Here is a 14,787-nt window from a genome sequence, read left to right as displayed (position 1 = left end):
TAAGTCTTTCCAGGTTCTTCTGGGAACATCCTGCTTATTATTATACTATTCCATCTCAATCATATTTTTTAAAATGGCCATTCCCCAATTAATGGGGATCCTCCCAATTTCCAGTTCCCTGACACCAGAAAAGAGCTGCTATAAATATTTCTGTACATATAGGTCCTTTTCCTTTTTTAAAAAAATCTCTTTCTGGATACAGACTCAGTAATGGCACAACTAAGTCAAAGAGTATATACAATTTTATAGCCCTTTGATCATAGTTGCAAATTGCTCTAAAGAATGGTTGAATGAGTTCATAACTCCACCAACAATGTATTAATATATAATTTTTCTCACAACCCTTCCAACATTTGCCATTCCTTTTCAGACTTTTTTCTTGGCCTTTCCACTCCTGTTAATTAATCTAATAATATGAAGTAACACCTCAGTATTGTTTTGATTTGCATTCCTCTAATCAATAGCAATTTAGAGCACTTTCTCATCTATCTTCTAGATAACTTCGATTACTTCATCAGAAAACTATACATATTTCTTAATCATTTACCAATGGGGGAATGGCTCCTATTTTTATAAAATTGACTGTTCTCCATATGTTTGAGAAATGAGGCCTTTATCAAAGAAACTTGCTTCAAATTCTTTTTCAAGTTTTGATTGCTTTTGGAACTATGCTCAAACAGTTATCAAACTGTGCATACCCTTTGATCCAGCAGTGTTTCTACTGGGCTTATACCCCAAAGAGATACTAAAGAAGGGAAAGGGACCTGTATGTGCCAAAATGTTTGTGGCAGCCCTGTTTGTAGTGGCTAAAAACTGGAAAATGAATGGATGCCCATCAATTGGAGAATGGCTGGGTAAATTGTGGTATATGAATGTTATGGAATATTATTGTTCTGTAAGAAATGACCAGCAGGATGAATACAGAGAGGACTGGCGAGACTTACATGAACTGATGCTGAGTGAAATGAGCAGAACCAGGAGATCATTATACCCTTCGACAACGATATTGTATGAGGACATATTTTGATGGAAGTGGATTTCTTTGACAAAGAGACCTAACTGAGTTTCAATTGATTAATGACGGACAAAAGCAGCTACATCCAAAGAAAGAACACTGGGAAACGAATGTGAACTATCTGCATTTTTGTTTTTCTGCATTGTTGTTAAGGATATACTGCAACATATCCAATATATAAAGAACTGCTTGCCATCTAGGGGAGGGGGTGGACGGAGGGAGGGGAAAAATTGGAACAGAAACGAGTGCAAAGGATAATGTTGTAAAAAAAAATTACCCTGGCATGGATTCTGTCAATATGAAGTAATTATTAAATAAAAATAAAAAAAAAGATGGACAGAAGCAGCTGCATCCAAAGAAAGAACACTGGGAAATGAATATAAACTGCTTGCATTTTTGTTTTTCTTCCCGGGTTATTTATATCTTCTGAATCCAATTCTCCCTGTGCAACAAGAAAACTGTTCGGTTCTGCACACATATATTGTATCTAGGATATACTATAACCTATTTAAAATGTAAAGGACTGCTTGCCATCTGGGGGAGGGGGTGGAGGGAGGGAGGGGAAAAATCGGGACAGAAGTGAGTGCAAGGGATAATGCTGTAAAAAATTACCCTGGCATAGGTTCTGTCAATAAAAAGTTATTTTTTTAAAAAAAGTTTTGATTGCCAAATGTATTTCTCTCCATTCTATTTGCCCTCCCCCTTTTATACAATTCTCTCTCTTTTTTCATGCTGGTCTTTCTCAAAAGTGTTTTGTTTCTGATTACCATTTCCCCACAACTGCCCTTCCTTGTATTCACCACCTCCCTTCTCTTATTCCCTTCCCCTTCAACTTTCTCATAGGGGAAAATAGATTTCTATTCCCAATTGTGTATATGTATATTATTCCCCAATTCAAATGAAAACAAAGTTCACTCACTCCCTACTCGGCACTTTCTCCATTTTGCCATCCGCTATAAAAGCTTTCTCTTGCCTCTTTTATGTGAGATAATCCCCTTTTGTGCCTCTCTTTTCCTTTCTCCCAAGGCATTCCACTCTCTCACTCCTTAATTTTATTTTTTAGATATCATCCCTTCATAGTCAACTCACATTTGTGCCTTGTATCAGTATATATCCCTAACTGCCCTATTAATGAAAATGTTTTTATGAGTTAAAAGTATCATGTTCCCATGTAGGAAGATGAACAGTTTAAAACAGTTAAATCTTATTGAATCCCTTATGACCTCCCTTTCCTGTTTACCTTTTTGTGTTTCCTTTGAGTCTTGCATTTGAAAGTCAGTTTTTCTATTCAGTTCTAGTCTTTTCATCAGGAATATTTGAAAATCCTCTATTCCATTGAATATACATTTCCCCCCTGAAGGATTATACTTAGTTTTGCTGGGTAGGTGATCCTAACTCTTTTGCTTTTAGGAATATCATATTCCAAGTTCTCCAATCTTTTAATGTAAAAACTGCTAATTTTCTTATTATACTCAGAATTTAAATGTCATGCATTTTTTAAAAATTCAGAGTCCAACGTGTAAATACGTTTTTCATGAGTACACGTATATATATCACCTATTAAAATTATTTGCCATCTCAGGATGGGAAAAGGGAGAGAATTTTAAATGCAAAAATAATTAATGAATGTTAAAATTGTTTTTTACATGCAAATAGGGAAAATAAAATATTCACAAAAATAAAAATTTGGAGTCAAGTTGTTAAAAAGTTATTAGTATACTCCCCTCAGGACCCTGTCACTTTAGTAGACCCCACCACAATTCCTCCTTCCTCAAGGATCTCCTACCTGTCTAGGTTCTGAGCCATTCTTTCCTGCCTGTAGTCCTGTTTCTCCACAGAGAAGAGCCCATTTTATGGCTCCCAATTGGTGATGATTAAGAAACTGTCCCTCAAATATTGTTAAAGTCCTCTCTTTAGAGCTCTTCAAAATCCTTAACCCAGGATGTCTGAGTGGATTGCCAATGCCCAACAGACTGACTCACTTAACCCCACCTGAAGACTGGTTTCTTCACAAAGAGAAGCCCAGAGTAGGTCCACTTCTTCTTCCATAGGCTCTAAGCTCTCCCCAGTCTTTGTCCACTTGAATCACCTCCCACTTGGCCAAAGGGACTGTTTTTCCCTTGGGACATGGAGCCCATTCCTCCTCCCGCTTTTCTGTGTCCAGAGTCCCTTCCCTTTCCCAGAGGTCCCTACCTTTCACTTTCAGATTGACTTCATAATTTAGGTAACTGAATCCATCGCCCCAATTCTCTATACGAAAGAAGTATTGTCCATTGTCCTTTTTCTGAACATCTGTGATGCTCAGGGAGCAATTGTTTTTCGTGATATCCCCGACTAGGTGGAATCTTCCCTCAGCATTCTTTTCCACGGCCTTTTTTTGGTCATTTGTGGCCACAATGACATCTTTATAAGAAGGGTGGCGCCTTTTCCTGTACCAGTAGCCAAAAATGGTACCAAATCCAAACCAGGAATCAGAGTATCTGAAGTTGCAGGAAATATAGATGCAGAGCCCTTCCTGAACTGTCGTCTCTGATGGTGACACCCACATTTCATATCCTTCTTTTTGGGACTGGGACCCTGCGGACAGAGAGACATATAGACCACAACACTAAGCAGTTAATAATGATGACAATAATTATTATTACTATTAGCATTAGGTATCACAGCTTTCAGAGAACCCAGCCCAAAGAATGCTAGTGTGAGAAGGCTCTTAAGAGAGACTTCAATCTAGTCCCATTTTAGATCAATAAGGAAACAGAGACCAGGAGAGATTTCTGTGACTTAGCCTAAAGTCCCACAACCAGTGTTAAGAGGCTTCTGGCTTCAAGGCAAGCCCCTGAGGGCATCCTTGCCCATCCTCATTCTTGCCCTTTTCCCACTCACCCCCCAAGGACAGCAGCAGCAGCAGTAGCAGCAGCAGCAGCATGTCTGAACCAGGAAAGGTACAGCTCTTATCTACGAATTTTCATTCCCCGGGACCCATGGCTTCTTCTGTTTGATCAGCCCCAAGTTCATGAACAAAGCAGAAGTTGTAAGGAGAAAAAGCCCAAGGCTCACAGGCCTGGGAAATGATGCATTAAATGAGCAGGGGTTGGGCCCCACACAGGAACTTTCACTCCCTTCCAGGCGAGTTGCTCAAACTCCAGCCCATCTTAGATTTTGACCCACCCCCACCAGTGGGGGTGGTCAGTGGACAGTGGTCCAGTGTAAATGGAAGAGAGGGAAGGAAAAGAGACGAGAAGGGGTGGAGCTCTGTGTGTTTTGGGGGGGCAGTCAGATGGATGGAGAGAGAAACAAATGAAGTGGAGAGCACTTCTCCACCCAGAGTCACCCCATGAAAAGAAGAGGAAGAGGAAGGAGAAGTGAAAGTCCCATGCATAAATCTGAAACCACTGTTGGCGTCAAATAGCCCTGGGCAACAGAGACAGACCTGTCTCAGTCCAGGGTCTGGAAATCAGCCCCATGAGGAGATTGAGATTTGAGCTGGGGCAAAGGGGGGGTAAAAAATGTCAGAGCTGTGGGAAGCTAAATGGGACCCTAGAACATGGAGTGTCGAAGCTGGGAGAAGCAAGCTCAGGAGTCCCTTAGCTAGGTCTGATCTCCTAATTCAGGGACATAGGATCTATATTGAAAACCCATAAATCCATAGATCCTTTCATAGGCATTGATGATATGAAGGCCCTTCTCAAGGAGTCTGTGTTTTACTGCAAATCTAGCTGGGTCTTCCAGTGAAAGACTCGACCCTGAAAGACTGATGCTGTTCTTCTAGGAGGGGCAAGATTAATGTGGATAACTGTTCCCATGACTTTCCCTTTAAAACTGTTGTCTCCAAAGTTAATAATCAACTCTAAATTGCATAATCAAGTGTCCTCTAGTCAATCTTTACCCTTCCTGGCCTTCCTCAAGCTCTGATGCTGTCAGCTACTTTCTTCTGGATAATTCTTCCCCTTCCTCCTCAGCTTTTTTCTCTACATTCTCATCTAGACTCATCAAGACCCTGAGTCTTCTTCTCTTCTTCCTCTAAATTGTCTTGCTTAGTAACCTCATCAGTTCAACTTGTTAAAGAGTTCAAATGATCATCTCTTTGCAGATGATTCCATATCTATAAAATTAGCCCTAACTTTTCTCATGAACTCCAGGCGACATCAACAACCATCTTTTTGATATCTCAAATTGGATGCCTCATAAACATTTCAAATTCAACATAGGCAAAATTGATTTTATTCTTTGGTCCAAATTAGCTCACTTTGATCTACTGTCAAGGGTACCACCAAATTTTTGGTCACTAAGATTAAATCTGAGAGTTATCCTTGTGGTGAGTGGAATCTGAAATAACTGAAGAAATAAAGATTCTGAGCTTCTCAATTTATTAAGCAATGCATGCCAATTTCTCTTTTCCCCCTTCAATAGCATTTTCTTTTTCCAGATATACTTATAGTTTCCAACATTCATTTTTCTTTCTTTCTTTCTTTTTTTGGCTGAGGCAATTGGGGTTAAGCAAAGTATTAAGTTAGGAAGTATTAAGTGTCTGAGATCAAATTTTAACTCAAGTTATCCTGACTTCACCGCCGGTGCTCAACATAAACACCATGAAACAAAAGCTCAAAACAACATAAGAATGATTACCAATATTAAATAACATCAAGTCTCCTTCTATCCTAATAACCCACTCTTTTTTTAAAATTTCATAGCTTTTTATTTACAAGTTATATGTGTGGGTAATTTTACAACACTGACTAATAATCCACTCTTAAGGTCTATTTAATCATTTCATCTTTTCTTGAGTCTCATATGTCCCATGTAGTCATGTAGTCCCTTGAAAATCTTCTCTTGGACATTCTGGAACAGATCTCATTTTCAAAACAGTTCTAAAGAAGTCTTTTCTTCTCTAGTTCCAAATAACTTATAGAAATTCCTAAACAATTCTGCTAAAATCTGCCAATAACAAGACTCAATATGATTTAGTACAATTTCTTCAATTTTATTCTCCAAACTTGAAACTTCAGAGAATTTTAGTTTTTATATATCACTTTCTGTTGTATTTTTATCTAAATTTGATGTAAGAATCTTTTTTTAAGTTTATGAAGATCTAATATGTAAAATGAGTCCTTTTGTCTTTTAAAATCATCATATCTGGATAGGAGGATTCTGGGAAGATGGCAGAGTATGTCAGAATATTTCAAACGCTCTAGATTTCCCCCACAAACAAAACAAAATTGAATCATACGTAGATCTTTGAAAACAAATCCAACAGGGGCAGAACAGGGGTCCTCTAAGGATAATCAGAGAAGATACAAAAAAAGACCCCAAGATTGAGGTTTAACCAGTGTGAAGTATAAATATCTCCAGACTAGTTCTGCTGAAATAGCAAGAGGGGAAGGTTGGGACTAGATCCATTAGGAGATAGGAGATAGTCCATAAGCACTTTCAATTCCCAGACAACATGGGAAGTCTGGTTTCTGAGTTAGGGAAGATGGAGAGAACCTCTGTGATAAGGAACATCAGGCCCAGCTATTCTGTTGGATGCAGCCCTGGGAGAGAAGCAACCTGCACACCTTATGAATGAAAACAGAAGAGCAGAATAGCTGCTGGCTGCAAGCACTTAGAGAAGGATAGAGTCCCTGGTTTGGAGTTTTAAATCAGAAGGAAGAACTGAAGCAAAGTCAGAGATACCTTTCCTCCCCTCCCAGGACTAGAGATGATTATACTAATAAGTTTTTATTTTTTTAAAATGAGGCAAGAGGAGAAAAAAACCATAGAGAGTTACTGTGGGAATAGAGAAGACTTGGTTCATCTTCAGAGGAGGATACGGAAATTTAAAAAAGCCTCTTCTACCCAAAGAATAACATTAAATGATTATCTGCCCAAAAAGAATTGATAGAAGAACTCAAAAAAGACATTAAAAATAAAATTTGAGAAACTGAGGAAAAACAAAAAACAAAGAAGGAAAGAAAGAGAAAGACAGAGACAGAGACAGAGAGAGACAGAGAGAAAGGAAGGGACGGAGGAAGGGAGGGAGAAAGGGAAGGAGGAAAAGAAAAAAAGACCCACTAAAACCAAAAAGATTATGAAAAGAAAGTCAACCAACTAAATAAAGAGATCCAGAGTCTTAAAGAAGAAAATGACTCTTTGAAAATTAAAATTGGGCAAGGAAAAAACAATGATATTGTAAAAGACCAAAAAATAATAATATGAAGAAACAAAACATAAATAATGGAAAAATAGGAGTGAATATTAAACATCTTATAAAAAAGAGAGCTCTAGAGAATAAATCAAGAAAACATAAGAATAATTAGACTACCTGAAAGCTATGACCAGAAAAATAACCTTGACACAATAATTCAAGAAATAAAGAAAATTGTCTTAAAGTGATAGAACAAGAGGGGAAAGTAAAAATAGGAAAAAAATCCACTGATACTCACCTCAAAGAGATTCTATAAGGTAGATATAGAGGAATATAATTGCTGAATTTCAAAAACCCCAGGTCAAAGAGATTTTTTTAACAAGCAGCAACAACAATAATTTAAATATGCTGGAGCCACAATTAGAATTGCATGGGATTTATTAGTGGCTACAATAAAAGACCACAGGTTCTAGAACACTGTATATTGCCAATCAAAAGAACTAGAGTTGCAGCAAAAATAATATATTCAGCAAAATTAAATATAATATTGAATTAAAATGGACATGTGTAGATTAATTGGAAAGGGATAAAGAGGAAGAGAGAGGGTAACATAGGATAAAGTGGGCTATAGAAAGATATTTAGATAAGAGGAGTCGAATAAAGTGTGTGGACTAATAGGAATGGGATAAAAAGAGAGGGAAAAGGTAGGGGAGAAAATAAGGTAAGGATCCATAGAGCGGGGGGAGGAAGGGGGCTTAGCTGGGAGATGTAATAACAATGAAAGTTAAGTGGTAGAAGTAAAGTTAGCAGGGATAGGACATAAGAAATATACACAAGCATAATTATCAGGAGGGAAATTTATTGGAAAAAATAAGAATAATAAGTATTCATCTCAAAGTTAAACTTTAAAAAATTCACTCAAGAGAAATCTTTATTATATGTCAGCCATATTCACATCATTTTAGATGTATGTATGTGTATATTATGTATATTATGTGTGTGTACCTGTCTGCAGTGTGCAGGTGGGGGGAGGTATGAGTGGGTATCTATACTTAACTGATTTGGGGGCCATGTTCAAGGACTAGTTGTTAATGGTTTAATGTCAACATAGAAAATATCTCTCGTGTGTTTCTCACAGGATCTGCCACGGATCCATTGGCGCTGTTGAACTTTTACTGATGGTGACCTTTTCTCAGTCATTAATCACATGCTCTTCAGACTGATGGGTGACAAGCTGGGCGTGATATCAAGCACACTGCATGAAACAGTTTGGCCCTAAAATAATCCCCAGACTTGACCATTGCCCTGAATCTAACAATATGACATTTAGTCATCATGCAAATTTCACACAGGGTTTGGGTGAATGCCCCACAGTGATGCAATGCTGGGTCAGAACAGGTTTTATTATTCAGGGCTAACTAAGGGCAGAGCAATGATTTAGTCACGAGTCCCACGTCGCCGCCCTCATGGCCACGGTCCCCTGGGCATCGGGCTGCAGGTGTCAGAACGGGTGAGTAGCCTCTTGGGGACACAGGTTTCCACAGCAGTTTCTGATGGAACATGTTGCAGCAGTCATCACGTCACCAGCAGTGCAATGGCATCGGGCAGCACAGACATAAATCAAAAGAACAGCTTCTAAAAATGAACCAGAAAAGCCTCCTCAGAATGTGGAGAGGGGAATTATGGGCGCACTGCATCAGTAAGGTGTGGAGAGTTTAAACAACTCGTTCTAGTTGGAACTGGGTGAGGTCCATACCATGAGCATCCAGAGACAATCCCAGAAGATGGTACTAGAATCCCCTCTGGCTATTCAAATGTAGGGAAATGTAAAGTTTTATACTTCAAGAAATAGACTTTGTGGGTACAACATGGAGGGGAAACTAGATCATCCTGCAATTGAAATCCAGAGATTTTGATTGATCGTAAGAGACTGTAGGGAGGAGCGTGGTCCAACAATGCTAATGAAAACTTGTGTTTCATTAATAGAGACATACCTTCCAGGATTATAAAGGCAAGGAAATTCCTCCTGGGCTATATCCTCGTTAGGACTACATCTGGTTCTGAGCACCATGTTTTTAAAATCCATCTATACAAGCTGGAGGATGTCCAAAGAGCAAGAAGGATAGTGAGCAGACTGAATCGTAACATATCATATGAAAAATATTTGAAGGAATGGGAAATTTTTAATCTGAAGTAAAAGGTAATTTCCAAGGAGTATGACAGCCTTTTTCAAATATATAAAAATGTTATGTAATGGATGGAAAAAAATCTGTTTTGTTTGATTCCAGAGATCAGAACCAATACCATGGATGTGAGTTGCAAAGAGGAAAATTAAGGTTAAAAGACAGATACCTTTATTCAGCTCCTCTCTCTGTCTCTCTGTGTCTGTATCTTTCTGTGTATCTCTTTCTCTGTCTCTCTGTCTCTATCTCTGTCTCTCTGTCTCTCTTTCTCCCTCTCTCCCCTCTTCCCCCCCCACCTATGTTATAAGCTTGTCTTTTAAAAATCTACCATTTATATGAAGTTTTGAGCTCTGAAAAAATTATCCTCATAAAACGTGTTTAGGTAGCATAATAGACAGATTATTAAGCCTGAAGTCAGGAAAACCTGAGTTCAAATCCAACCTTCCAACTATGTGACCTTGGGTAAGTAATTTAGCCTCTATGAACCTCTGTTTCCTAGATTATAAAATAAGGATAATTATAAAATCTATCACAGGGTTACTGTGAAAATCAAATAACATTATTTGGCACATAATAGTATTCAAAAGTAATTGTGGTCTTTAAAAAAATTTTAAATAAGTAATAAATGAGTTCTTTATGTTCCTACATCACTTAATTTCAATCATTTTTAGTTTTTCTTCCTCCCCGCTTCATTTTGTAGAACTGCCCATTTTTTCTGGGCCAACTTTTAGCCCATGAAATTCTACCGATGCTCTGACTGAAGTTTTTGAGAACCAGTTTCCTGAAATCTAGGGTTCCTATTATATTGTGTTCAACTTTTCTCTTGTTTTGCATCATAGATTTAAAGATGAAAGGTTCCCTTTTCCCCAAGTTCCTATCATTTTTATTTTAGCCATCATTTCCTCTTTATGAGGTAAGAATCAAGTAAAAAATATCATTTCCCACAGTCACTTCCTTTTGAAGAAGTAAATTATAATTAAGATTAGCCAGGAATTTCCCCACTTCCCTATTTTGGGTAAAATAGTGAATTCCCTATTTGTATTATTAACAAAGTGCCCCAACACTACATGGCCATGGTTTCATGTTAAGTTTGTGGCAAAAACTTCATCCCCTGGAGTCAGGGTCAAGATGGTCAAGCATTGCCCTAAATTCTCCCCAACATAGAAAATGTTCCAGACTGAATTTTGATAAGGGAAGTCAAAAAAAAAAAAGCGCAATGAGTCATTTCTTCTAGCCTCAGGGCAGTTTAAGATGATAGGAAAGTCTACAAACATTGGCTTGGGGGCTGATCAAGGGGGAAGTACAGAAGCATGTCATTAGTAGTAGGATCAATGATATGGTTTACAGAATTTCCAGAAACAGAAAGGGGAATTAATACCAGGGAAGGAAGCATCTTGGCAAAATGCTATCCCAGGGAACACTGACACTAGCAACAGAATGGGTGCCATGTGGCAGTTCAGTCAGCTATTAACTAGACCTGGATCACAGTTCCAGAGTCCTGCAAGGACTAAGTAACAAACCAGAAACGTAACGGAGAGGAGACTCAGTTCTAACCATTAGTCCTACACATAAGCCCACAGTAGAATAAATTAGGGTAGGAGACCAAAACCCAAAGAGAGCCAGCAGTTCAATCACTGTACACCTGTGAGGCCTTCCAGTGATTGATTAGAGACTAAATCCAATAGCAGGCTAATGAAACTCAATAACATACAAATCCACATATACAAACCAGATCAGGAACTTGCAGAGTACATTCCAGGAGGGCAAGGAATAGACCTCTTCCCCAAATTATACCACAGAAACACAGAAAATTTACACAGGCTTTTAGATTAAATTGTAAAATCAGCAGAAAAAGACAGAAATTCTTCTTTCCTCCCTCCTAAATAAAAAGCGAGGGTGTCTCTGTGTAAAATAAAGTCTAAAACAAGTAGACTAGAAAAGCAAACAAAAAGAAAATACAATTCCCTGACAATTTTAAGCAACTATGATGACAAGAAGTATGACACAAATGCAGAAAGCAATGATTTGAAAACATCAACAAAAAAAGTCTCAAAGGGAAAAATGCACTTTCAACACAAAGAATTGTTAGAAGATTTAAAGAAAAAGGTTTTAAAAAGAGCAAAAAATGTTTTTTTTTTAATTGAAATAAAAGCAGTAGGGAAAAATGAGAAAAGAAATGAGCTATGCCAGAAAATTATCAAAAGAGAATTATCAGTTTGTAAAAGAGGCACAAAACCTGACTGAAGAAAATCCCTTTTTAAAAATTAAAACTGATCAAGTGGAAGCTAATGATTATGAGTTATCAAGAAAAAATAAAATCAAAAACTGAAAAAATGTGAAAAAATGTAAAATATCACAAAGGAAAAAAGACTGATTTGGAAAATTGATTGAAGAAAGATAATTTATGAATCACTGGACTAATTGAAAATCATGAACAAAAAAGAACCTGAATATCATGTTTCAAGAAATCAAAAAGAAAAGCTGTCCATCTGTCTTAGAACCACAGGGCAAATTAGAAATTGAAAGACTTCACCAGTCACTTGCTAAGAGAAATCCCCAAATGAAAACTCTCAGGAATATTATGGCTGAAATCCAGAACTCCCATGTCAAAGAGAAAATACTAAAAGCATCCAGAAAGAATTAAAGTACTATGAATCTACAGTGGGGATCACACAATATTTAGCAGCTATCACTTTAAAAGAGTAGAGGGTCTGCAATATGATATTACAGAAGAAAAAGAAGCAAAGATTACAACCAAGGATATTATACCCAGAAAAAGTGAGTATACTCTTGCAATTAAAATTTAATGATGTAGAGGACTTTCTAGCATTCCTAATGAAAAGATCAGAGCTTAAGAGAAAATTTGACATTCACATGTAAGACTCAAGAAAAGCATAAAAAGGTAAACATGAGGAAGAAATCATAATCTGAACAAAGTTACATTCCTATATTAAATTATTCTTGTAATTCCTCAAAACTTTTTTTTTCACTAGAAACCTTGGAGTTTACTTGGAAGCCTAAAAGTGATTCTATTATGTTAGGATCAACTCAAAAGCAGAATGAAAGGGTAAGAAAAAGGGATGTATCAAAGGAGGAAAGAAGAGGAAGAATGGGGAAATTATCTCAAATAAATGGGGTATGCAAGGAAGAGTTTATATAATAGAGAGGAGAATGGAGGCAAGGGAAGAGCAGACAGCATTTGGAATGCAATCTCATCTGAACTTATCCAAGGAGGGGAAAATACACATACATACACAGCTGCATATAGAAATTCATCTTAACCATCAAGGAAGTAAAAAAGAAAGAAGGTTAAAGAAAGGTAAGAGTATAAAAGGAAAAGTGATTAAGGAAAAAAGTGGCCAGAAATAAAGCAGTATTGAATGGGAAACACAGGGAAAAAGAGAAGGATAATTATAAGAAAACAGGATGAATGGAAAGATATGATTAGCAATCATGACTGTGAATGTAAATGGGTTGAACTAACCCATAAAATGTAGAGGATAGAAGAATGAATTAAAAACAAAATCTAATGATATGTTGTTTGCAAAAAATACTGGAAACATAAAGCCAGATAGAAGGTCAAAATAAAGGGTAATTAGCAGAATATGTCAAACTTAAGATGAAGTATAAAAAGCAGGAATGGTGATTATGATCTCCATCAAAGCAAATGCAAAAATCTACATAATTAAAAGAGGTAATCAGGGAAATAACATTTTCTGAAAGCTACCATATACAATGGACATTAGTACTGAATGTACTAGGCTAGACTGAAGATCTCAATTCTATTTGGCTTCCATTCTCTGAAAAGATATTTTTCAGAACCTGAAAATACAAATAGTTTATAGATCGAAGTTGGGAGGAGACTGGAAGAAAGCAAGAGTTCTGATCAGCAAGGTAGAAGGGAATCAGATAGCATTTCAATTCTATTCAACTCAACCAGCATTTATTAAGCATCTACTTGATTCAGGGCAATTTGTTAAGCAGTGGGGATGCAAAAAGAGGTACAAGACAATCCCTGTCCTCTAACAAGCAAATAAATATATATAAAGCAAGCTTTATACAGGATAAACAGGAAATAATTAGCAGAGAGAAGACACTAGAGTGAAAACAGGTTGGGGGAGGCTTCTAGTAAAAGGTGGAATTATAATTGGCAGTTAAAGTAAGCTAGGAAAATCAACAGTCAGAGTAAAGGAGAAAGAGAATTCCAGGTCACAGAGAATGCTTAGAGACCAGTTAGAGGGGAAGGTGGTTTATCCATTTAAAAATGCAAGTGAGAAAGAAAATGCAGCATTTATAGGACATGCTCATAGATAGATGGATAAAGATTTTAATGGATGAGATTAACTTATCCTGTTTGATCCAATGGCACAGAATTAAGAACAAGTTTCATAGCAGGCTAAGTTTCATTGAGTCAAATTTTTATTCCATAAAAGGAAAAAAAAAACTCTTAGCAATTGGTGTTGTTCAAATGTGGAATAGGCTGACTCTTACCATCAGTAGGCTTAATTGCTAGAACAGAAGCCAACCTTGATGGAAAATAAAGTCAGCACGAAGATGGAAAAACATCACTTTAGGAATCAATGACTCTGAATTCAAACTCCACTTTTGACCTGCACAACCTTAATCACTTCACATTTCTAGCCCTCATGCTCTTCTGTAAAATGAGGAGGCTAGTCCAGATGAATTCTGAGACTCTCTCCACCTCTCAATCTATGATGTGTGATTTTATGATGAAAGAATGGACATATCAAACTCCCAAACTTTTCCCCCACTTCTTGTTACTTTTTTGTTGTATCTGACTTCTCATGACCCTATTTAGGGTTTTCTTGACAGGGATACTGCAGTGGATTGCCATTTCCTTCTCCAGGTCATTTTACAGATGAGGAAACCTAGGCAATGGTTATGATGTGGTTAGTGGCAGTGTAAAGCATTGTGGGAATCCCCCTTTTGGTCGATGAAGGTCCAACGTGAAAGAATTCATGAACCCGAAATATTAGTGGCAAAAAAGGGAATTTTATTGTCACTGAGTAGTCAGCTTTGCTAGGAAGGCAGACTTTCTCAGTGGCAAAGTCCTGGTAGGGAAATAGAGAAATCTTGGCAGAGAAATAAAAAAAGGTTATCACTGAGAAGAGAATGTCTTCATAGTTGGCAAGCGTCCTGGCAGTCAGTAATGCCAAGGAGAGAGGTTCCTTGACAAGGCACAATCCTGCTTCGGACTTCTGAAAGAAAATGAGTTTAAAATTGTGTTTTTTATAGGCAATCTGAGACTTAAGTTTCAATTGAATGAGATTCCTTTAATATTGTCACTGTCCCCAGGTCTAGATTTCCAATTGAATGAGACCACTTAAGTCCTGGACTAATTTTCAGTTTAATAGAGGATGCAGCTACTCAATAGAAATATCAGATCTCTAGGTAAATGAAACCTCTTAAGTTCAAGCTAAGTAGGGAGTGATCTTGGGCTAATC

The 14,787-nt window shown here is 37.3% G+C and overlaps 1 protein-coding gene across 1 annotated transcript in view; it reads right to left on the bottom strand.

Annotated features, from left to right (window-relative positions):
* The window catches only part of LOC127557573 (uncharacterized), a 50,759-nt gene that overhangs the window by 5,733 nt on the left and 30,239 nt on the right, over window positions 1-14,787 (bottom strand). Inside the window, 2 exon segments of the mRNA XM_051990883.1 lie at window positions 3,209-3,592; window positions 3,899-3,943. Coding sequence (XP_051846843.1) covers window positions 3,209-3,592; window positions 3,899-3,943 — 429 coding nt within the window.

The sequence above is a fragment of the Antechinus flavipes genome, chromosome 3 (assembly GCF_016432865.1).
Source record: "Antechinus flavipes isolate AdamAnt ecotype Samford, QLD, Australia chromosome 3, AdamAnt_v2, whole genome shotgun sequence".
Taxonomy (NCBI): Eukaryota; Metazoa; Chordata; class Mammalia; order Dasyuromorphia; family Dasyuridae; genus Antechinus; species Antechinus flavipes.
This window is presented reverse-complemented; position numbering and strand designations above follow the sequence as displayed.